Here is a 25,422-nt window from a genome sequence, read left to right as displayed (position 1 = left end):
AGCTTGCTAGCTTTTAAGATCCCAGTCGCTACTCGCCAAAGTAGTAGGTGGAACAATGTTTTGTATAGTATGTTATGCCAATTGAGCTTGTTGTCCCCTGTGACTATGGTCCCAAGCCCACAGGATCAACTACTCGGTCCCTCTGGGTAGCTCCTTTGCCCATTTTTTGATTTGTTGTCTTTTAGTTGTTAAGTGGTAGGAGTTTTATATATATTTTGAACACTAGATCCTAATTATCTGATACATGGTTCCTGAAAGTTTTCTCCCAATCTCACGTTTGGCTTTTCACTTTGTTTATAAAGTCCTTTGATATACAAAAATACATAATTTTTATGAAGTCCAATTTGTTTTTCACCTTTCTTACTGGAAATGGAGAAAACCTGGTCATAATACTATGCCTGATCCTTTTATACATTGCTTCCAGATGAATAATTCTACGTTTTTCCATTTTTCTTACATGCATTATTTTCCATTCCTTTAGTTATCTTTGATCCACCTTTGAACTCTTATCATGTGATGGCTTAAAAGAAAAAAAATCCTAAATCTGAAGATTTTTAAAATTTTGTTTTAGGATTTTTTGTCTGTTGTGGTATCTGAGACTGCACAACTTATTGCCTTATGGATGTCTGTTGGTTTTGCTCATGGTAAGTTACCTATTGATACTTCATTATGATGATAAAATAGAATTAATTTGTTATAGGAGAGGACTTCCTTTTGTGTATTTAAAAATATCCCTGCTCATGAGCTTCTTCATATTTTTAATATAAAAATTTGTTCTTAGCAACAGGGAAATATTTTTCTCATCTTTAAAATAGTTTTAAATGAACAGTATACACAAATAGAGTATCTTCATTTTGATGTTACCTGTAAAGCTCTTTAAGATTATATGTGTAAGTACATATTGTGTTTAGATCTCCTTAAAACTATTTTTTAAATTTTAGTTATAAAAGTGCTACATGTTTATGCTAAAAAATTTAAAATACAGAGTGAAGGGGCATTCCACTCCCTAAGATAATCACCATTAACCATTTCTCTCAATTCTTCTAAACTTCTTTCTGTTATGCATTTTGCATCCTGCGAAAAAAACAAAACTGCTTTGTGTGTTTGAAGCCAGACACTGCATGGGGTTGCATTAAAAGGAACTAAGAATAACTTAAAAACAAAGTCAGATATATACTAAATTCTCTAGGTAAATACCAAATGGAAAACTTCTGGAAATCTGCTTAAATTATCAAACATATACTCTCTTTTTCTCACTTGAGATGGGGGTAGGATGCAGAGTTGGTGTTTCTGAGTTTTTCTGTTATTAACAGTGCTTCAGGGACTACCCATATAACTGTATCTTTGCACTCTTGAAGGTGAGTTTTTGAGGATAAATCTCTCGAAGTGGAATGGCAGAGTTAGAGAATCTATACATATGACATTTTGATAAACAGGGCCATCTTGCCTCTCAAAAAGGTTGAAATAGTAAACACATCAGGGACATCATACACAAAGAAAGCAAACAGTCATTAAAAGACAAGAAAGGGAGAAAGTTGTAAGAATGCTGTTATGTATGGGGATTACAGTAAATGTCACAAAACAGAATGTATATGGATTGTTGAATGGAAAACCATTTTTTTTTATAAACTTTCACCCAAATCACAGTACAAAAAACACATTAAAAAAAGGATAAAAAAGACAAAAAGAAAAAAAAATCCAAGAAAGGAAGAAAAGACTAAAATGGACATCAGAAGAGACTCTGAAACTTGCTCTTGAACATAGAATAGCTAAAAGAAATGGAAGAAATGATGAAGGAAAAGAACTGAACAGAAGAATTCAAAGGGAAGCTTGAGAAGACCTGGAGTTAGAAAATCAATAGGGAAGAACATGCTTGTCATTTCTCAAGCTGGAGGAACTAAAGAAAAAATTCAGTTGCAATATTGAAGTATTCGATGAGCAAAGTATTGAATGATGCAGGAAATATTGAAAGAAGATGGAAAGAATAAAGAGTCACTGTACCAAAAATAATTGGTAAGTGTTCAACCATGTCAGTAATAGTGTATGATCAAGAACTGATGGTATTGAAGGAAGAAGTTGAAGCTTCGCTGAAGGAACTGGCAAAAAACAAGGCTCCAGGAATTGATGGAATACCCATTGAAATGTTTCAACAAACAGATGCAGTGCTGGAGGTGCTCACTCATTTATGTCACGAATTTGGAAAACGGCTACCTGGCCAACTGACTGGAAGAGATCCATATTTTGTGCCCATTTCAAAGGAAAGTGATCCCACAGAATGTGAAGTTACTCAACAATATCATTAATATCACATGCAAATAAATTTTATTGAAGCTAATTAAAACATGACTACAGCAGTACATACATAGAGAACTTCCAGAAATTCAAGCTGGATTCAGAAGAGGGTATGGAACAAGGAACATTATTGCTGATGTCAGATGAATCTTGGCTGAAAGCAAAGAATACCAGAAAGATGTTTACCTGTGTTTTATTGACTATGCAAAGGCACTCAACTGTGTGGATCGTAACAAATTATGGATAACATTGTGAAGAATGGGAATTCAAGAACACTTAACTGTGTCCATGAGGAACCTGTGCATAGACCAAGAGGCAGTAATTCAGACAGAATGAGTGATTACTTCATGGTTTAAAATCAGGAAAGGTGTGTGTCAGGGTTGTATTCTTTTATCATACTTATTCAATCTTTATGCTGAGCAAATAATCCAGGAAGCTGGACTATATGAAGAAGAATGGGGCATCAGGATTGGAGGAAGACTAACAACCTGCTGTATGCAGGTGATACAACCTTGCTTGCTGAAAGTGAAGAGGATTTGAAGCACTTACTGATAAGATCAAAGACTACAACCTTCGGTGTATATTAAACCTCAAACTGAAGAAAGCAAAAATCCTCACAACTGGACCAATAAGCAACATCATGATAAATAGAGAAAAGATTGAAGTTGTCTAGGATTTCATTTTATTTGAATCCACAATCAATGCCCATGGAAAGCAGCAATCAGGAAATCAAAGGATATGTTGCATTGGTCAAATCTACTCCAAAGTTTACTTTAAAGTGTTAAAGAACAAAGATGTCACTTTGAAGAATAAGTTGTATCTGACCAAGCTATGGTATTTTCAGTCACCTCATATTTTGGGCAATCTACTTCCATAGTGGTAGCACCTTGGAAACCCAAGGAGGGTTTGCTATGAGTTGGATCCGACTCGACGGCAGTGTTTGGTTTTGGTTTGTTCATATGCGTGTGATACCTGGACAGTGAATAAGGAAGACTATAGAAGAATTGATGAATTTTAATTGTGGTGTCAGTGAAGAATACTAAATATAACCATGAATTGCCAGAAGAATGAACAAATCTGTCTTGGCCCAAGTATAGCTGGAATGCTGCTTAGAAGCAAGAATGACCAGACTTCGTCTCTCATATTTTGGTCATGTTGTCAGAAGGGATCAGTCTCTGGAGAAGGATAGATATCATGCTGGGTAAAGTAGAGGGTCAGTGAAAAAGGGGAGAACCCTCAATATGATGGATTGACACAGTGTCTGCGATGATGGACTCAAGCATGGCAACAATTTTGAGATGGTGCAGGACTGGGCAGTGTTTCATTCTGTTGTATATAGAGTCACTGTGAGTCAGAACTGACTTGATGACACCTAACAACACTGCTACCTTGCCAAGATATCCCGTACTAGGCTAGTATGTCCTCCCACCTCACCCTCTGCCTCTATCTGGGAGTCTCTTACCTATGACAGTTATAGGAATATATACCCATATTTTTACCTTTTCTCCTTTTCACAGTTTTTGAAAATTAATGAATTTTGTTCATTTTCTAGCCTCAATTCCATTCCAAATAATTATATATATATCCCATATACATGTATATATTATTAATAATATAACTCAGTGTCATTGGGTCGGTCCTGACTCATAGTGACCTCTCTTTGGGTTTCCAAGGTGATGTCTCTACAGAAGTAGATTGTTCAGTCTTCTTCTGAGGAAATTCTGGATCTTGAGGCTAAAGAAAAGAAGAAATTCCATTTCTTGAGGGTTTATTCTCCTGTAGTATTTGAAATCTCTGGGGGAAGGCAGTTATAAAACAAAAGGCTAAGTTTAATTTTAAAATAGAGTTTTAACATATATCAAGCTATTTGATTTCACCAATTAAACTTTCAGTTGATAATCTAATATTGTCTTATCTCTGAAATGAATGCATCTCTGTAACTTATTCTGAATGATTTCATAACATTAAAAGAAAAATATGTTACTATTTGATTTTCATGTTTTTTTTTTTTTTTAATGTATTGTTTTAGGTGTTTGTAATACTGATAACTTTAGTTTGTTATCCATTACAATTGACTATGGTCCATTTGGTTTTATGGAGGCCTATAATCCAGGTATGTATGATTTTTTTGTATATGTGTGAGTATGTGTTTGTATACTGTATATAAAACAGTTATAGATAATGCACGATAGGGTAGTAGAAAAAGTTGGGTTTATTCATAAAACAGACATTTTTTTTCTTTCTCTAATTTTTTATTTTATTGTGATTTGGGTGAAAATTTACAGAGCAAATTCACTTTCCATACAGCAGTTCACATACACTTTGTCTGATGACATTGACCACAATTTACCACAATGCAACAGCTCCCCTCCCACTTCCTCCCGATAGTTACCTCTTCCCCGTGTCCATCCCTCCATGCACCCCTGCCCCCTGAGCTATCTGCCTGTGCATAAGCAGTTCTTCTTTCTCCCATGATTATTCTCTCCAAGGAGTGTATCTACCTCAGGTAAATGTTAAGCTCATATGCCTGTCTTTTGTTTGGCTGGAAGCCCCAGGTGTAGGTTCAGTTCCAGACCTGAAGGGCAGCTAGGGGCTGCCCTGATTGAATGAGATTAAAAGTGTGGCCTATGTTCATGGAATAGAGCAGTTAACTGGTCCACAGTTAGAGATCTTCTCCCTTACTGCCAAGATCTAAATTATCTATGGCACTTCATTACAAAAGATAAGAGATAGATGGATAGGTAAATAGACAAATCGATACATAGATAGATCATGTGTGTATATGTTGACATGGAAGGGAAACTTAGCATTTAGTAAACTTTAGCCAATGTAGTTAGCTATTGTCTTTCTCGTTTGAGAAAGTTTCATAATGCTTTCCTTCTCATCCTGACCTTCCACAAGGATCTGCAGGGACATAAAATTTCCATTCAGAGATAGTTTATTGCTCTAATATTCCCCTTGCCCGTTCTTTTATTCACTTATTCAGGGAATGGGAGACTATACCTATAGTATAGTTGTGGGTCTTTTAGGGTTTTTTTTTTTTTTTTTTGGTATTACCAAATTATGTCATCAGCTTAGTCATTTTATAATTATGATTAAAGCCAAAGTTATTGCTATTTTTAATTCTAATTGCCACCAATATTTCACTTGCTTTGCCCCTCATTTTTTTGTGTTAGGCTATAGGATTCCCAGTGGATATTGTATTATTTTTTTCTTAACAGTAAAATAATATATTTAAATTACTCAAAAATATTTGCAAATAACACTTTTTCCTCTGGCTTTTTGGTCTCTGAAGAAGGGAAATAGCAATTAGGATAATGTGGGCACTCTTGAAAGTTACAAATATATTCCTCTATTAGACAAATAAAACAAACAAACAAACGCACTGCTGTCGAGTCGGATCTGACTCATAGTGACCTCTCCTTGAGTTTCTGAGGTGGTATTACTACAGAAGTAGATTGCTCAACCTTCCTTCCAAGGAGTGGCTGGTAGATTTGAACCTCCAGCTTTCTGGTTAACAGTCAAATGCCTTAGGCACCACCCCACCAGAGCTCTAAAAGTTTTAGTGTATATAGATATTAGTATTTGAACTACTTTGTTTATTACTATTATTTTATTGTGTTTTAGGTGCAAATTTACAGAGCAGAGTTTGTTTTACATTCAATATTTCGTGTACATTTGGTTTCACTCCCCAATTACCATCCCCAACCCTAACCTACTCTCCTTCCCTCCCTTCCCAGTCCCCCCTCCCCCTGTGCCCCTCATAGTAGTGCACACCTGTGTGTCCTGCATTTCCTCCATGCGAATGTTGCCGCTCTGGTGCCCTGTGATCGATTGCTCCAAGGGATGCATCTCCATAGAGTATGTGGGTGCATAACCCTGGGTTGAGTGGTCTGCATGTATGTCTTGTTTACTACTGGGCTGAGAGCCAGCCCCTGGGAGTGAGTTTTATCCCAGGCCTAAAGTGTATCCCAGGGCCATAGTATTGGGGGTCCCACCAGACTCTATCCGACCAGTAATTCTGGTGATTATTGTGTTTTTGGATTTTGTTCCACGTTTTTCCTCCCACTCTATCCAGGATCTCCAGTTTTGATCCTTTCCTGAGTAGTTAGCATTGGTAGCCAGGCACCATCTAGTTCTTCTGGTCTAGAGGTCCATCATGTCCTAGGGCTGATTGCTTCCAAATGCCGTTGGTTTTTTGCATTCTTCTTCACTTCCGATGATAGGAGACCAATAGCTGCATCTTAGATGGCTGCTTGAAACTTTTAAGATGTTAGTCGCTACTCATCAATGTAGGTTGTGAAACAAGATTTTTATGTATTTTGTTGTGCCAGTTGAGTCTGGTGTCTCCCAATATCATGGTCCTGAGTCGATAGATCTGTTGGCTCTCTCTCCCACAGTGTCTAGCTGTCTGTGAAGGATTGCTCTATGTTTGTCTTTTGTTGTTTCTATAAGGATTGTGGGTATTTTGTATCACTGGTGCAAGATTAGCCTTAGCTGAATCTATCCTTGGTCTAGAGTATAATCCTGTTCACTGACCCCCATCTGATCTTCTCAGATGTTTATGTGTTTATCTGTAGCTTGATGTTGGTGTTAATGGTAATGCAGTATTGTGGATATACTGGTATTAGCCTCTGTTGTCTATATCTTATGTGCACAATTTGGTGTCTTCCCTTTCCACAATGTTATCATGGTGGTCACAAACTCTTTTGATACCATCCCTCCCCTTGCCTACCTCACCGTGTGGCCCCCAACTAGCCCAAAGTTATTCTTTCCTCTTCCCTCCCCAGTATTTGCACTACTTTGGAGTTAGATATTTAATGTCAGGGAGATTTTTATCTAATAAATGTAAACTTACTAAGTGTAAACTTAAAAGTAAAGAAAGCAGCTATTCATTATAATGATCTCCACTGTAAAACTATAGTATTTTGTTTTAAACAGATTTTGTACCAAACACATCTGATGATGAAAAAAGATATAAAATAGGAAATCAAGTCAATGTTGGGATGTTTAATTTACACAAGTTGTTGCAAGCTCTAAGCCCATTACTGAATCCTAGGCAAAAGCAGTTGTAAGTAAATTTAAAATCTATTAAGAGTCTATATGAAAATGTATTTTATAACTATTATTTTTTGAAAAGCATTGCTATATCTTACTTTAAAAAAAAAAATAAAGAAGGCATTTTAAGCTATGTACTTTTTTGCTAGTAAAATTTTGGCTTTTTTTTCCTGAGGTTTTGGTTAAAGTGTTTTCCTATTTATACTTTTTAGATACTGTGAAATTTTGGTTTCTTTCTTCTTTGACCGAAGGGTTATTTATCTTTCATACCCAAATAGTTCATTATTTGTCCATATTTCTATGATCAAAGAATGTGTTCGGTAAAATCTCTTACTATTCAAAATGCATTAATGTTTCTTTGTCATCCAACAAAATAAAGTTTTGGGTATTTTTCATGGTCATACAAAAAAATGTATATTTTCTAATCAAAGATTGTAACATACATCAAATTGAGTGTATTTTATTATTCAAGAGCTCTATAACTCCATTTTTTAATGTACTTGATAAGTTTGATTCTTAAGAGTTGTATATTAAAATCTCTAATTTCTTTTTTAGATGACTTTTTATTTTAGAATAGTTTTAGAGTTAAAAGAAGTTATAAAATAGTGCAGAGTCCCCATATGCCTCACACCTAGTTTCCTCTACTATTAAACGTCTTACATTATTATGGTATGGTTGTCATTTTTTTTTTAGTTTTTAAAAATTTTTGCTGTGTTTTCTCCCTCCCCTCCCACCCCGGTAACCAACAAAGAAAGTTTCCTTCCAAATAAAAACCTTTCCTTGACTTTTTACAATAATGAACTAATACAATATTTGTCCTTCTGTGATTGACTTATTTCACTCAGCATAATATCCTCCAAGTTCATCCATGTTATGCGGTGTTGCACAGATTCTACATTATTCTTTAGGGTTGCATAGTATTCCATTGTGTGTATGTTCCATAGTTTGCTTATCCATTCTTCTGTTGATAGACACCTAAGTTGTTTCCTCTTTTTGCTATTATAAATAGTGCTGCAGTGAACAAGGGTGTGCATATGTATCTTTTCTTATCCTGGCTCACGCTTCTTTAGGATGTATACCTAATAATGGGATTGTTGGAGCAAATGGTGTTTCTAATTCCAACTAAAATCTCTAATTTTAATAGTTTTTTTTTCAAGTTATTTTTGCTAATTGTTTCAAAGTTGCATGTTTTGCTGCTGAATTTTTGGGACATACAGGGTTTTTTTTTTTTTGTTGTTTGTTTTTTACTTACATCTTCTTCAAAACTTGTGCCTTTTGTCCTAACATGATAGCCTCCTTTTTCCCGTTTAGTACTTTAACATTCACTTTCAACTGATCTGATACTGATTGCCATTCAGGCTTTGTTTTTATTGAGTTTGTCTTGAATCCCATTTTATTTTTTTGCCTTTCTTTATCATTTTTTAAAGTGTTTTAAAAACAAAACATATAGCTAGTTTCTAACTCACTGTTAAATGGTTTCATTTATTATAACAATGAGTATGCTTGATTATATTTCTTCTAGCTTGCATTCACTTTATTTTACATTTTTTTTCTTTCACTTTCATTTTTCTGGTTTGAGCTGTTCATTCATTTCCCACTGTTATTTGGAAACTACTGTTTTTTTTTTTTTTTTTAAATTCTGCTTTTCTGCCATTTCCTCTACTATTATATTTTCTCTCACTCAGATTCTGTTTGCCCATTGCTTTTTCTTACACATCAGCAAGATGAGAACTTTAGAATGCCTCTGTGTTTTTACCTGTAATTACTCAACTGCTGGACTTTGGTAAGATAGTTTGAAAAACCAAACTCATGGCCATCGAGTTGGATCCGACTCATAGCACCCCCACCTTGGGTTTCTGAGGTGGTATCACTATGGAAGTAGATTGCCTAGTCTTCCTTCTGAGGAGTGGCCGGTGTGTTTGAACCATCAGGCTTCTGGTTAGCAGTCAAATGCATTAGGCATTACGCCACCAGAGCTCCCAAGAAGTTTAATATTTTGAATTTTAGATTGTTAGGTTCCCTTAAAGTATATCTCATCTATTTTGAGAATCTTTGCTTTTAGCACTTACCTCCCCAACCCCACACACATATATGTTTCAAGTCATTTCACTGCTTTTGACCATTTTCTTTTCATAGTTCCCTATCTTGAAGTCTCTGACTTTATTACTTCCTTATATATTTCACTCAGAAGGGGAATATAGATGATACATTGTCTAAATCTTTGCATAACCATTAGTATTTTATTTTAATCTGTCAGATGAATGGTATCTAGTGTATTAGCTGCATATGACAGAAACCCAAAATATAGTAGCTTGAAGAAAATGTATTTTTCTGTCCCATAAAATTGTGGTGGATGATAATTCAGAGCTGGTATGGAGGCTTATTATTTAGTGGGGTCCCACACTACTGGTTTTCCATTCCACTATCCATAGTATGTGGTCCTCATGGTCTGAGATGGGGCTTCATCTATCACATCCCTATTATATGTAGCAGTATGGGGAAAGAAAAAAAGAGGCTAGTCCCCTGTATTGAAGGACATGTTTCAGAATTTATATGCATCACTGCTCTCATTTCACATTACTCAAACCATTGCCATCAGGTAGATTCAAATTCATAGTGACCCTATAGATCTGAGTAGAACTGCCCTGTAGGGTTCCTAAGGCTCTAAATCTTCATGGATGCAGACTTCCTCATCTTTCTCCCAATGAAGTGGCTTGTGGATTTGAACTGCTAGCCTTTTGGTTAACAGCTGAGCACTTCACTACCCCGCCCCAGGACTCCTTCCTTTCACATGAGCCAGTTCATAATCATATGACCATCTCTAGTGTAGTGGCCTTATACAGTATCAACTTAGCTAAGTGGAACTATGTTTCTAAGACTACCTTTCCGTGCACAGTTAATTACTGATTAGATTGGCTACAAGAGAAATTTGTGAGATCTAGAAGGCAGAAGTAAAGCAACAGTTTGGGTACTACACCAGAAGGCTGGTATAGGGTGTCAAGCACTGATGCAGCTCACACATGTTATCATTAACCTGCTGGCTCATCTTGTCATCTGGAAGCAATCAGGAGTGTAGTTCCTTCAGCTGCCTCTGGTTGTCTTCTCCAGCTTCTCTGATAATCTTCTCCAGCTTCTCTGAAAATAAGCTGGTCCCTTTGCTGCCAAGCACAACCAGCTTGGTAGCAAAGGGACCAGCTTATCTTAAAGGTTACCTGCATCACTGAGCTTGGAAACCTGAGAAATAAACATGGATTTAGTTTGTCTTTGTGGGGTCCAGTTTGTCCTTGCTCTCTCTCACTTCATGTCCTACTTTGTCTTATGACTGTCTTCTCTGCTGACTTTGGACCCAACACCAGATGCAAAGCAACATTACATATATTTAATCCCTAACCAGCTCTAACAGTTATGTGGGTTCAAATTCCTAAAATAAATCTATTTTCTACCCCACTCATAGTACTTCTATTTCTCTGATTGAACTCTAACTGATGCATGCAATCAGGGACATTTTCTGCTCTTACTTAATTAAGTGTTGCATTTCCCCCCATCAGTTTCTTTCTGTGCTCTGCTTTTCCCCCATTATTTGCATTTAACCCTCAATCTGTTACCCACTTGGTACTTCTACTTGATATTCTAGGCCTCTAAATTTGAGTCTCAAGAGTAATCTTCTCTTTCAATTCATCTACTGAATTTCCACCCATTAAAGAGTGGATAAGTCTTTCTGATTTAGGCACAAAATATTATGAAACCTATTTACTTTAAACTTAAGCCATATTCTTCAGACTAGCTTTTATCTGTAATAAAGCTGAATGAAATGTTTATATTCTTCTGTCTATTGTGTGATCTCTGATATATTCTGAACTTTGTTGTTGTTGTTATTATTTGCCATCGAGTCGGTCCCGACTCATAGCGACCCCTCCTTGGGTTTCCAAGGCAGTATCACTACGGAAGTAGGATTGCCCAACATTCTGAACTTAAGTTGAGGAAAAAAGTGTTTTTTTTTATTTTTCATTTTTTTTCTGTTTAAACAATAGAGTTAATAACAGACAACTTTGTAATGTTTATATTTGTTGTTGTTGTTAGGTGCTGTTGATGATGTTGCTTAGTGGGCCATTTGTGAGAATTTTTGTTTTCTTTATGTTGAGGTGTAATCAACACTGAAGGCTGTAGTCTTTGATCTACATCAATAAGTGTTTCAAGTCTTCTTCATTTTCAACAGGCAAGGTTGTGTCATCTGCATATTGCAGATTCTTAATGAGTCTTCCTCCAATCCTGATGCTACATTCTTCATACAGTCTAGCTTCTTGGATTATTTGCTCACCCTACAAATTGACTAAGTATAGTGAAAAGTTACAACCCTAATGCACATCTTTCCTGAGTTTAAACCACATGGTATCCTCTTGTTCTGTTTGAACGACTGCCTCTTAGTATGTGTATAGGTTCCTTGTGAGCACAATTAAGTGTTCTAGAATTTCCATTCTTCACAATGTTATTCATAATTTGTTATGATCCCCAAATTGGTTCTTTTTTTTCCTTCTTCTAATTTTTCCTGTGATCTGGGTGAAAATTTATAGGCCAAATGCCTTTTCCATTCAGCAATTCATATACATTTTGTGTCATGACATTGGCTGCAATTCCCCACAATGTAACAGCTCTCTTCCTACTTCCTCCCTGTAGTTACATCTTCCCTGTGTCCTTCTTTCCTATGCATTCCTGCCCTCTGAGCTATCTTCCTGTGAAAATACTGCCATTGTGTTTTTCCATGATTGATCATTCTAAGGAGTGTATCTACCTGATGTTAATGTTTACCTTATGTGCCTATTATTTGGCTGCCAGCCATGGGAGTGAGCTCAATTCCAGACATGAAGGATACCTAGGAACCATAGTCTTGGGGGTCTTACCAGGCTCTGTCAGACTAGTAAACCTGGTCTTTGTTATGATTTTGAGTTCCACATTGCTCTCCCACTCTATGCAGGATCTCCTGTACTGATCCCTTTCTGAGTGGTTGACAGCGGTAGCCAGGCACCAACTAGTTCTTCTGGTCTCTTGGTCCTGTAGAGTGAAGTTCTCATGGTCCACTAGTCCTGTGGACTAATTGTTTCCATGCATCTTTGGTTTTCTTCATTCTTCTTTGCTGTGGACAAGGAGAAACTCACTATTGCATCTAGATGGCTGCTTACAAGTTTTTTTCTTTTGAACTGCTCTTGCCACTGGCCTTAAACTGTCTTATGTTGCACCTGATGATGTTTTTATCAACATATATTTTTATACTGGAATTCCTTGAGTTATGAATGGGATCAGTTCCTAAGTGTGTCTTTCAAGTCAAATTTGTAGGAAGTTGGAACAAGTGCATACAGTTCTTATTTAGCCTTATTTTCTTTCTTTCTTTTTTTTTTAATTGTGATTTGGGTGAAAATTTACAGAGCAAATACAATTTCCATACAGCAGTTCACATACACTTTGTCTCATGACATTGACCACAATTTACCACAATGCAACATCTCTCCTACTTCCCCCTGATTGTTACCTCTTCCCCGTGTCCATCCCTCCATGCACTCCTGCCCCCTGAGCTATCTCCCTGTGCATAAGCAGCCCTTCTTTCTTCCATGCTTGTTCTCTCCAAGGAGTGTATCTACCTTAGGTAAATGTTCAACTCATATGCCTGTCTATTGTTTGGCTGGAAGCCACAGGCATGGGTTCAATTCCAGACCTGAAGGGCAGCTAGGGGCCACAGTCTCAGTGGGTCCACCACACTCTATCAGACCAGCAAACCTGGTCCCCCCCCCATTTTTTTTTCCAAATGATTTTGAGTTTTGTTCCACATTGTTCTTCCTCTCTATCCAGGATCTCCTACACAGATCCTCTTCCAAGTGGTTGACGGTAGTAGCCGGGCACCATCTAGTTCTTCTGGTCTCATAGTCATATAGGCTGCAGATTGGATGGTGTACCAGTTGCTAGGACTAATTGTTTCCATGAATTTTGGTTTTCTTCATTCTTCTTTGCTCTGGACGAGGAGAGACCCATCGTTGCATCTAGATGGCAGCTTGCAAGCTTTTAAGAGCCCAGTCGCTACTCACCAAAGTAGAATCCACACATTGGTTCTTGATCATATACTACTTCCTGACATGGTTGAACATTGACCAATTCTTTTTGGTACAGTGAGTCTGTATATTCCTTCCATCTTCTTTTGATACTTCCTGCATCATTTAGTATTTTGCCCATAGAATCCTTCAGTATTGTAACTTGAGGCTTCAATTTTTCTTCAATACTTTCAGCTTGAGAAATGCTGAGTGTGGTCTTCCCCTTTGATTTTCCAACTCCAGGTCTTTGCACATTTCATTATAATACTTTACTTTGTTTTCTTGACCTGCTCTTTGAAATTTTCTGTTCAGCTCTTTTACTTCATGATTTCTTCTATACACTTACACAGTTCTTTAGCCACTCTCCATTCAATAGGAAGTTTCAAAGTCTCTTCTGACATCCATTTTGTTCTTCTCTTCCTTTCTGTCTTTTAAATGAACTTTTGCTTTTTTCATGTATGAGGTCCTTGATGTCATCCCACAGCTCTTGTGGTCTTCAGTTATTGGTGTTCAGTGAGTCAAATCTGTTCATCAAATGGTCCCTAAATTCATCTGGGATATACTCAGAGTTGTATTTTGGCTCTCACGAATTTGTTTTAATCTTCTTCAGCTTCAACTTAAACTTGCATATGAACATTTGATGGTCTATTCCATAATTGGCTCTTTGCCTTGTTGTGACTGATGATATTGAACTTCTCCGTTATATCTTTCCACAGATGTAGTTGATTTGGATTCCTGTGTATTCCATACATCTGGCAAGATCCACATGTATAGTCACCTTTTATGTTGTTGAAAAAAGTATTTGCAACAAATAAGTCATTGGTCTTGCAAAATTCTGTCATGCGATTTCCAGTGTCATTTCTATCACTGATGCCGAATTTTCCAATTACCGGTGATTCTTCTTTGTTTCCAACTTTTGCATTCCATTCACCAGTGATAATCAGCACATCTTGATAGCATGTGCTATCAATTTCAGACTACAGAAGTTGGTAAGAATCTTATATTTCCTCATCTTTGGCTTTGGTGGTTGGTGCATGAATTTGAATAATGGTAGTATTAACTGGCCTTCCTTGTAGGTGTATGGATATTTATCCTAACACTGACAACATTGTTCTTCAGGATAGATCTTGAAACATTGTTTGTGATGATGAATGTCACGCCATTCCTCTTCAATCTGTCATTCTCAGCATAGTAGATCATATGGTTATCTGATTCAAAATGGCCAAAGCTGGTCCATTTCAGCTTATTAATGCCTAGGATATCAATCTTTATGTGTTCCATTTCATTTTGACAACCTCCAATTTTCCTAGATTCATACTTTGTAGATTCCATGTTCCATTAAGCACATTAAGTGGTGCTTGCAGCTGTTTCTTTTCATTTTGAGTTTTGCCACATCAGCAAATGAAAGTCTCAAAAGCTCTACTTTATCCATATCAGTAAGGTCAGCTCTACTCTGATGAGGCAGCTCTTTCTTTTTTTTTCGTATCTTGAGTGCCTTCCTGAGGGGCTCTTCCGGCACTGTATTGGATAGTGTTTCAGGGCTATTCATAAAGTTGTCCAGTAATATATCAGACAGTGTTTCACTGCTGTTCATAAGGTTTTCACTTGCCAATTCTTTGAGAAGTGGATGGCCTCTTCCTTCTTCCAAGTCTATGTCAGTATGGAAGCTCTGCTGAAACTTGTTCACCGTGGGCAACCCTGCTGGTGTTTGAAACACTTATGGCACAGCCCCCAGCCTCACAGCAACACACAAGTTACCACAGTACGAGAAACTGACAGACAAGTTCATCTCCCTTAGCTTCCTGCCTGGGGGCTCTCCCTCGTACCTGTTTAAGGATAGGTTTAAGATTAAGAACTCTTTAATTCTTATAGTTTTTAAATGTCTTTTAGGTTTTCATACCTTCAGGCAAAAAAATCTAATTGTATGGTGTAAAGTATTTGTAATGCATTATTTTGAGTTTAAGATAATTTTGAAATTACACCCCTAAACCATTTACATACTAATTAAATTTTTGGTATTATGAAGGCATATCAACATTTATCCTATAAGCTAATTGTGTATAGTGATGTTTCAGAACTGATAGTTTCATCTGCACTATTACTAAATCTTTAAGATAATAGATTTTTACTGACCATTTTCTTCAAGATATGATATATGATTAAATCACTAAGGCAGAGTTGGTAGGTCCCATGTAATCTCCATACTCTTTAATACATGAGAAGGTTCACTTTGTTCTTGTAAAATGTTATTCAAGAATGTTCATTTTAAATCAAGGTTTAACTGTTCCTTTTTCTCCTTCATAGAGCTGCTCAGATTCTTGACCATTTCCCTGTTCTTTATTATATAAGGTTTGTCACTTATTTTTTAAAATTTTTATTGTGATTTAGGTGAAAGTTTACAGAGCAAATTTATTTTCCGTACAGCAGTTCATACACATTTTGTTTCATGACGTTGACTGTAATTTCCAATAATGTAACAGCTATCTTCCCATTTCCTCCCTGTAGTTACCTCTTTCCCTGTGTCCTTCCCTCCCATGTACTTCTGCCCCCTGCCCCCCAGCTGTCTCCCTGTACAAATACTGCCATGTTCTCACATAGTTGATCCCTCCAAGGAGTGTATCAATCTGATGTAAATGTTCACCCCATATACCTGTCTGTTGTTTGGCTGGAAGCCACAGGAGTGACACTTTCAGACTTTAAGCATAATTAGGGGCTATATATAGTCCAGGGGCCTCACCAGGCTCTATCAGACCAGCACAGCTGGTCTTTTTTTTGTTCCACATTTATATAGTGTTCAACATTTCTGAATACAGATATTAAAGCATCCTAGTTATTTTAAGGACAATTCTTAAAACAGTAAGAATTTCAATAACACATTGAATTGACATTTCTCCTTTTAAAAGATTTAGAGAATTGTTTAAAGCCAAATTGGGATTGCTTGGAGAAAGGGAGAGTGATGATGATTTAATTGCATTTCTCTTACATGTGAGTTAACATTTTGTATTTTTTTCTAATTAATATTTGAATTATTACTCAACATATTTTTAAAAATTGACATATATATGTAATTATTTTCATTAGCTCATGGAAAAGACAAGCTGATTTTACAATGACATTTCGGCAGCTCAGTGAGATTACTCAAAGCCAGTTATTGGAGCTCAACATTCCTAAGGTACTAATTTATGACATTTTTTTCTTTAAGTAAGTTTGTTTAATAGCTTTGTTGAGGTATAATTTATATACTGTAAAATTAATTTGTCTTAAAGGTACAATTCAGTGATTTTTACTTATTACAGAGTTCTTCAGTTATGACTAGAATTCAATTTTAGAACCTATCACTCTAAAATGATCCCTTGTGTCCATTTGAAGTCAATCCTTGTTTCCACTCCCAGCCCCAAGCAACTACTAATCTACTTTCTGTCACTGAAGATTTTCCTTTTCCAGATATTTCATACAAATGGAATCATACAATATGTGGTCTTTGGTGTCTGCTGCTACTTTTTTTTTTTTTTGGTGTCTGCTTCTTTACTTAGCATATTTTTGAGGTTCATTCACATTGTATCCTATATCAGTAGTTCTTTATATTAGAGTAGTATTCCACTGTATGGCTATACCACATGCTGCTTACCCATTTACCAGCAGCCTTTAGCTTGTTTCTACTTTTTGGCAATTATGAGTAATGCTGCTATGAATATTCTTTTTTTTTTTTTTAATTTTTAAAATTTTTTTATTGTGATTTGGGTGAAAGTTTATAGAGCAAATTAATTTTCCACACAGTAGTTCATACACATTTTGTTTCATGACATTGACTGCAATTCCCCACAGTGTAACAGCATTCTTTCCACTTCCTCCCTGTAAGTTACCTCTTCCCTGTGTCCTTCTTTCCTATGAACTCCTGCCCCACGAGCTGTCTCCCTGCGTAAACACTGCCCTTCTGTTCTCCCATGATTGATTGCTCCAAGGAGTGTATCTACCTGATGTAACTGTTCACCCCTATATGCCTGTTTGTTGTTTGGCTGTAAGCTACATGAGGGAGTTCAGTTCCAAGGTACCTAGGGATAACTAGGGGCCATAGTCTCAGGGGTCTCACAGGTGCTTTTTTTTTTTTTTGACATATCTTTCTATTACTCTTTGGTAGATATGTAGGAATGGAATTACTGAATTATTTGGTAAACTTAAGTCTAACATTTTTAAAAACTGCCAATCTGTTTTCCAAGTATACTTAATTTAGTTTTAGGAATATATGTCAGCTTTTTATTTCAGTGCTAATACATTAAATTCGTGGAATAATATGGGAATTACCAGAAGACTCTTACTGTGCCACCAGTATTTCAAATTAAAGCTCCAAGATTTGAACTAATTTGCCTAGAGACACACAACTAATAAGTGACCCCCCAGATTTTTCTAATCCAAAGCCCATAGGTATTCTTAACTAAGTGGCTCAACTGCCTATTTCATGGCAGGTACTCTTCTAGACACTTAGAATCTGAAGCTGAATATGACGTGTCCTTGCCTTCAAGGAACTCATAGTCTAGAAGTAAAGTTTGACATGTGTACAAATATGAATAGAGTACTATGAGAAAATTGAGAATCCTGACTAATCCTGCTGGAAAAACACCCACAAAGGAGGTTCTAGTTCCTAGAAAAAGAAGCAGCACCTGCAGTGCATGAAAATATTAACAGAGAATGGAGAATAGTTTGGGTTATATTTTATAGGCAATGACTAATTGTTTGGTGTCATGTCTGGGGAGCAGCATGATCAGAATAGCATTTTAGGAAAGATAAATGTTAACATTTCTTTTGCCGGGAGAGAAACTGGAAGTAGGGAGGATAGCCATGAAGGCAAAGATTTAAAAAAAAAAAAAAGATAAGAATGATTAAGGCACTAGAAATAGAAGAAAAAGTATATAAGATAGAGCCGGTAAGACTTGAAATGAGAATTATAAATCATAATACTTTGTCAGTGTTGGCTTTTCTAGTCTGACTTTAAGGACTTCCATTCCTTCAAATGCTTAAATTCTGTTAAAGAATGAATCTGGCTTGATATTGTTTCTCTTAAAGGTTTTGGTAATTCTGACCTAATCTATCACCATCCTCAAGAGGGAGGTAAGACACCTTGTCACAAATAAAGAGATAAGAACCTATCCTGTAACCTTATGCCATTGAACGAGGTGGAGGAGGTGGAATAGCAGCGTCTGTCTTCTCTAAAGGGCTTGGTGAATGCCTTCTTATTCACTCTTGATTTGGATGATATCAGTCCACTAATGCTTGCTCATAAATGTATTGATATTTTCCATATCAATACATAGAGAAAAATCCTTGTCCTTTTACAACTGCAAAACATTGGATTTTCAGATGTATTTTGTTTAACCAAAAACCAAACCCACTGACATCAAGTCAGTTTTGACTCATAGCTACCCTATAGCTATAGGACAGAATAGAACTGCTCCATAGGCTTTTCAAGGCTGTAAATCCTTTGCAAAACAACCAGTTCTGTACAACTAGACTCTTGGTTGTTTCCAGACTTTTGCTATTACCATGTACATAGGTCATTTCATATAGTACAGGCATATCTGTAGGGAATTTCCTAGGTTACTAGGTTAAAAGATATATATGCAGGAGAGAATAAAGGAAATAAAGACTCAGAAGAGAAACTAATCCATGGCATTAATAGCCTATACAAACCACAGTCTCTTCTAACCTGAGAGAGCAGAACTAGATGGTGCTTGGCTATTACTACTGACCATTCTGACCAGGGGCACAATAGAAGGTCCCCGATAGAATGGAAGAGAAAAGTAGAACAAAAGTCAAATTTCTAGAAAAGGCCACATATACTGGACCAACAGAGACTAGAAGAATCCCTAAGACTATCGCCCAGAGATAACCCTTTGAACATGGCATTGAAGCTATTTCTGCAGGTAACCTTTTAGCCAAATAATAGACTGGCTTATAAAATGAACAGTAGCACCCATGGGCAATATGCTACCTTAAACAATGAACTGTATGAGACTAAACGGTCAACATTTACCTAAAAGCAAAGGTGAGAAGGCAAGGAGAGGAAGGGAAGCTAGATCAGTGGAAACAGAAGAAACAGAATGGAAATAATGAGAATACTGACACAATGTAAAAATTGCAACCAATGTCATGGAACAATTTGTATAAAAATGATTAAAGAGGAACCTAATTTGCCTCATAAACTGTCACCTAAAACATAAAAAATAGATTAAAAAGAAGGATATACATAGTTAGAATTTTGCTAGCTATTGACAGACTATTAGACTTTGACATTTAATTTTTACATTTATTTTTAAGAGGAAAAAGTTTATTAAAAGGTAAAAACAAATCTTCAAGATGAAAATAATTGTAGTCTAAACTAAAGGTTTAAGTTCTCTAACGTTGTTGACCCATTTGCCAATCTCATGCTTAGAATCACACAATTTTACTGGGAAGGAACCTTAACAATTGATTTGGTTCCTAGGACTACTGTAACAAAATATCACAGACTGGTGGCTTATAAACAAGAGTTTATTGTCTCATGGTTCTGGAGGCTAGGTGTTCAAATTCAGGATGTCACAGGGCCATGTTCTCTTAGAAGGCTCTAGAGGCAGAATCTTTCTTATCTCTCTCAGCTTCCAGTAGCCCCAGGTGTTCCATGGCTTGCAGATGCATTTTCACAGTTGCTGTAACCCCTTTCTATCTCTCCATCTCTCTTTTATAAGGAAGCACTTAAATTCGATTAAGAAGCACCCTGTTCCAGTGTGATCTCACTTTAACTTAATTGATAACATCTTCAGAGACCCTGTTACCAAACAAATCACATTCCTAGGTACTAGGCGTTAGGATTTCAACATAAATTTTTTGGGAACACAATTCACTCCCTAACAATGATCGACTCATTGTTAAAAATATGGAGATTGAATCCAAGAGAGACTGAATGACTTCCCTGAATTAACATAGTAGGTCACTGCAAGGCCAGAATTAGAACCCAGATTGCCTGCTGTCCAGTGTTGTTTTCATTGTACAACATTTTGAAATTATTTCTTTGTTAATTCTGTGTTCTTTGATATTTAGGAGCCCTAGTGGTATAGTGAGTGGTTAAAGCTCTTGGCTGCTAACTGAATGGTTAGTGGTTCAAATTCACCAGCCACTACTCTGCAGGAGAAAGATGTGGCAGTCTGCTTCTGTAAAGATTAACAGCCTTGGAAATCCTACAGGCACTTCTATTGTGTCCTGTATGGTCACTATGAGTCAGAATTGATTTGATGGCATTGGTTCTGGTGGCAGTTTTCTTTGATATTTTAAACTCCATTATTTTACTAAAAACAAGCCTTTGTTTTCACACATAGTGAAGTTGAGGCAAGAAAAGATTGATTTTTCACAGTCATCTTAAGAGGAATAAAAGCAGCTGTGGTGGTGTAGTGATTAAGGCATTTCACTGCTAACCAAAAGGTCGATAGTTTGAACCCACCAGCCACTCCATGGAGGAAAGATGGGGCAGACTGCTTCTGTAAAGATTTACAGCCTTGGAAACCCAATGGGGGTCGCTATGAGTGGAATCAATTCAGTGGCAGTGAGTTCGGTTTTTGTGGTTACGAGGAATAGTACTATAAGGTTGAAGAGAGCAGGCTCTGGAGTCAGATTATCAAAAACCAAACCAATCTACTTGCCATCGAGTTGATTCTGACTCATGGTGACCCAATGTGTGCCAAGTAGAACTGTTTCATAGGGTTTTCATGGCTGTGACCTTTCAGAAGCAGAGCACCAAGCTGTTCTTCCAAGGTGCCTCTGTGTGGGTTTGAACTTCCAAACTTTAGGTTAGTAGCCGAGTGTTTGACCTTTTGCGTTACCCAGGGAGCCATTGTCAGATTCTACCCACTACCATTGAGTCGATTCTGACTCATATCCTGGGTTCCTATTTTACTGGCTATGTAATCTTATACAAGTTATTCAATTTTTCTAACTCTCACTTGCTTCATCTGTAAGATGGGTTAATAAGGTACTGGGTACAGGTACTCAGTAATTGTTAGCTCATAGTAGTAATAAATAAGTAGTGGCAATTCTCTTAATTTCAGACTTCTGTTTTATCAATGTGATCTCTCCAGTATAGAGAGCCCAGGTAGAGTTGTAAAGATGGGTGCCATAATGGAAGCTGTATATTAGCTAGAGATTTCAGGTCTTACAACTTATTTTATCAATTTCAAACAGAAATGGTTGTAGTCAGGGTAGGAAATGGACATGTGAGTTAAGCTACTGTTGTTTGAAAATGAAAGAGAGCAGTTGTTACTGCTAAGATAGGTATGTGTCATACTAATTTTAACAGAATTTTCTCACAAGTATAAAATAGCCATAAATTGAATTCCTAGGAGTCAGTTGAATAAAACAATGTCTACCTATTCAGTAGGAAATACAGAAAAGTGTTAACCAATAAATGTCTTTGATTTAATTCCTTGGAAGTATCAATTATTCATTTGTTGGAACTAATAATCAGTTAAGGTGTGGAAAACTGAGACAAAGTAATGTTAGAGTAACTTGTTCAAGTTCTGGACAGTTATAAATATTTAAATTACCAAGAGTTGGGAAAATTTAAATGAGAAGAGATGGTTGCACATTTACTCATTTCAGTAGTCAATTTCTGTGTCTCTTGCTTATGAGATTTTCTTAGCCATTTAAAACCAAACCAAACCTATTGCCATCAAGTTGATTCCAACTCATGACGGCCCCAAGTGTTACAGAGTAGAATTGCTGCATAGGGTTTCCTTGGCTGTGATCTTATGTAAGTAGATCTTCAGGCCTTATATCTGTGGTGCAGCTGGGTGGGTTCAAACCAAATTGTTTGCACCTACCTCCTTGTTGTTGTTGTTGTTGTTGTTGTTATGTGCCCTTGAGTTGGACCCGACTCATAGCGACCCCTCCTTGGGTTTCTGAGGCGGGATCACTACGGAAGTAGATTGCCCAACTTTCCTTCCGAGGAGTGACTGGTGGGTTTGAACTGGCAGCCTTCTGGTTAGCAGTCAAGTGTTTTAGGCATTACACTACCAGAGCTCCTCCTACCTCCATAGGTAGAGCTAATTGCTTATTCCTTTGTGTTCTCTGATCCTTTTATATATATATTCCTATAGTAACATTTCTCAAATGACATTGATTTTTTTTTTTTTTTTTACATACTTTTCTTCTTAAAGGCAGGGACCATGTTTTATTAATGTTTATATCTTCCCATGTAGTATAATTTCTAGCATATAGTTGACATTCCATAAATGTTTGTTAGATAAATTAATAGATGAATAAATAAATGCAGTTGCAAATTAAGTGTTTAAAATTAAATTATACATTTAGAGAGTTCCCTATTTAAAGGCAGGCTTTTGATAATATACATAGTCATTATGTAATCTTACTTACAGGAATGTTGTAGTTTCTTTTAATTTTTCTTAAATCTTATCATTCCATGGATTTCCATCCATTAGAATTGCAGATTTGAATGATATGTGAAGAACAGGAAAATATTCTTTTTTTGTATTACTTCCATTTGAAATAGAATACTTTTTAAAACTTCCAGATGTTACCATGTTATTATTAAAGAACATAAACAATTAAAAGGAACATGATGTTAAAATAAACCTGAATAATTATTAATATAATAAGCAATCCCTTACTGTGTTTTCACTTAGCATTTCTGGGCACTGAGGAAGATTTCAGAGCACGAACTCTTTCCTGTCTGGGTGTCCCAGTACCTTTTGAGACTGGAGAGGTAAAGTAATCTGATCACTTCTAAAAAAGTCACATAACGTACAGTGAAACCTGTGAGAGCAAGAACTCCATGGGACTGCCTTGTTTTTCCAGGTCTTGCAAGTTTTTCCACCTTTGACAGGGTGCAGCCTTACCACTTTTCTATCTCTCGTTTCATTGGAAAGTGCTTAAGGTTTCTTTTTCTGAGAGTTTCTGCTTTATGCAGGTTTTGGCTTTCGCAGGTTTTAGTGTATTATTTTAGCATTTTCAGTGTATCAGTTTCCTCTCTTTCTTTCTACTTTTCAGCATTTCCTTTTTACCCTTAGGTAACTGTGCACTGGTTGAGGCATCTCTAGTAACAACTCACTCATGCACCTCACTCCTCTAATCCCCTTAGCTCTCTGATACCATGTCCCTCAGGTTTCCCAAGGCCAAGCACTGAAGCTCTGGAAGAGAGTTGCCTCAGGCATTCATCCAACATCTGTTTATTTTCATATCTTATACAGTTGTAATAAGTTATGTTGTTTCATAACTCATAATGAATTAGAAGCAGCAGACATGAAAGAGTAAAGAAGTTGTAGATAGTGGCAATGGAGAAAGAAGAAAGAGGAGCAAATACCCCTTCATTGTTCAGTAGCCACTGAGGGCTAGTTAAGATGGTGACCCTGAGTAGTCCAGAAAAGTTGTATTATTTTCAGAAAACTATGTTTAAGGTAAGGAAGTATGTCATACCTTTCAGATTTTAGAAAGATTTTTTTTTTCAATTAGTAAAAATAGAAGAAAGTTTAATACTGTCTAAGATAACTAAACAAGATGGTATTTTATATATTGTTTAATAAAACTCAGTATTTTCTATTTTCCATTTATCCACTGCCTCCATCTGATTTTTGAATATTTGCCTTGTGAAATAATTTCCTCCCTTTTGAATAAAAATTGTGTAATTTAGGGAGATAGTAGTTAATTGTTTTTTGTTTTATTCATTTTTAGTAACACAAATGACTCAGATTCTAAAAGAAGAAAAAGAATGGCAAGTAAGTAATCCTTTTGATTTGCTCAGTTTTAAGGATTATCAAATAAAAGTGACATTTTTTTTTTTTTGCAAACCTGAAAGCAATTGCTTAAGGGAACTGAGTTTTTTTCTTTTTGGAGTGGAATAAATCTAGATAAGTCTATTTTAGTTGAGCTGAAGTTTCAAGTACTTTGATACAGATACGGACTTTGCAGCAGATGATTTTCAATTTATAGTGTATGATAGCTCTGCTTTCATAACTTTGTATACTAATGTTAAAATGAAACAGAGCTGAAAGCTGGTAGAGAAACTGGATGGTGGGTTTGTGGTATGGTGAAAGAACATGAGTTTTGGAATCTGTCAGATGAATCTCTTCTCTGCCACTTTTAGCTGAGTGACTTTGGAAAAGATATTTAAGTCTCTACATCCCAGGGCCCTTAACCAAACCAAAACCAAATGCACTGCCGTAGAGTCGGATCCGACTCATAGCGACCCCTCCTTTGGTTTCCAAGGCAATATCACTACGGAAGTAGATTGCCCAGCCTTCCTTCTGAGGAATGGCTGGGGGGTTTGAACCGCCAGCCTTCTGGTTAGCAGTCAAATGCGTTAGGCACTACTGTCAAGGCCCTTAGCTATTCTAAAATGGGGATATTTTCTAGGTATGTTCTAACGATAGGAACCTTGATGGCACAGTGGTAAAAGCACTTCACTGCTAACCAAAAACAAAGTCAACAGTTTGAATCTACAAGCTACCACACAAGAGAGTGATGTGGCAGTCTGTTTCTGTAAAGATTTATAGCCTCGGGGCAGTTCTATTCTATCATATAAGGTCACTGTTAGTCAAAAATCGACTCGATTAGCAATAATACATGTAAAGTAACTTGCTATAGTGCCTGCACCATAATACACATCCAGTAAGTAGTAGTTTTAAGAATAATTCACACTGATGTATTGATTTTCATTTTACCAAATGCTTTCAAACTTGGGCTAGAAAAGAAAAAATGGAATTTGGTTCATTTTGCAATGTAAATTCTAGCAAGATCAAAGAAAAGGTGGTTGGATACTTTGTTGTTGTTGTTGTTGAGTGCCATCGAGTCGTTTCCGACTCATAGCGACCCCATGCACAGCAGAACGAAACACTGCCTGATCCCGCGCCAGCCCCACAATCCATGCTATACTCGAGCCCATCATCGCAGCCACTGTATCAATCCATCTCCCTGAAGGCCTCCCCCTCTTTCGTCGACCCTCCACCCTACCAAGCAT

At 36.7% G+C, this 25,422-nt stretch overlaps 1 protein-coding gene across 1 annotated transcript in view; it reads left to right on the top strand.

The window, feature by feature from the left end:
- The window catches only part of LOC103193262 (protein adenylyltransferase SelO-like), a gene marked incomplete at its 5' end in the record, with an annotated part of 95,354 nt that overhangs the window by 58,254 nt on the left and 11,678 nt on the right, over window positions 1-25,422 (top strand). The window contains 9 exon segments of the mRNA XM_042780343.1: window positions 572-644; window positions 4,322-4,405; window positions 7,234-7,363; window positions 15,732-15,776; window positions 16,331-16,412; window positions 16,509-16,522; window positions 16,524-16,599; window positions 23,093-23,172; window positions 24,138-24,181. Of these exon segments, the coding sequence (XP_042636277.1) occupies window positions 572-644; window positions 4,322-4,405; window positions 7,234-7,363; window positions 15,732-15,776; window positions 16,331-16,412; window positions 16,509-16,522; window positions 16,524-16,599; window positions 23,093-23,172; window positions 24,138-24,181 (628 nt within the window).

This window comes from Orycteropus afer, unplaced genomic scaffold, assembly GCF_000298275.1.
Source record: "Orycteropus afer afer isolate SDZICR_OR568_19922 unplaced genomic scaffold, OryAfe1.0 scaffold00035, whole genome shotgun sequence".
NCBI classification, from domain to species: domain Eukaryota; kingdom Metazoa; phylum Chordata; class Mammalia; order Tubulidentata; family Orycteropodidae; genus Orycteropus; species Orycteropus afer.
Note: the sequence above shows the minus strand (reverse complement) of the source record. Positions and strands in the feature narration are given on the sequence as shown.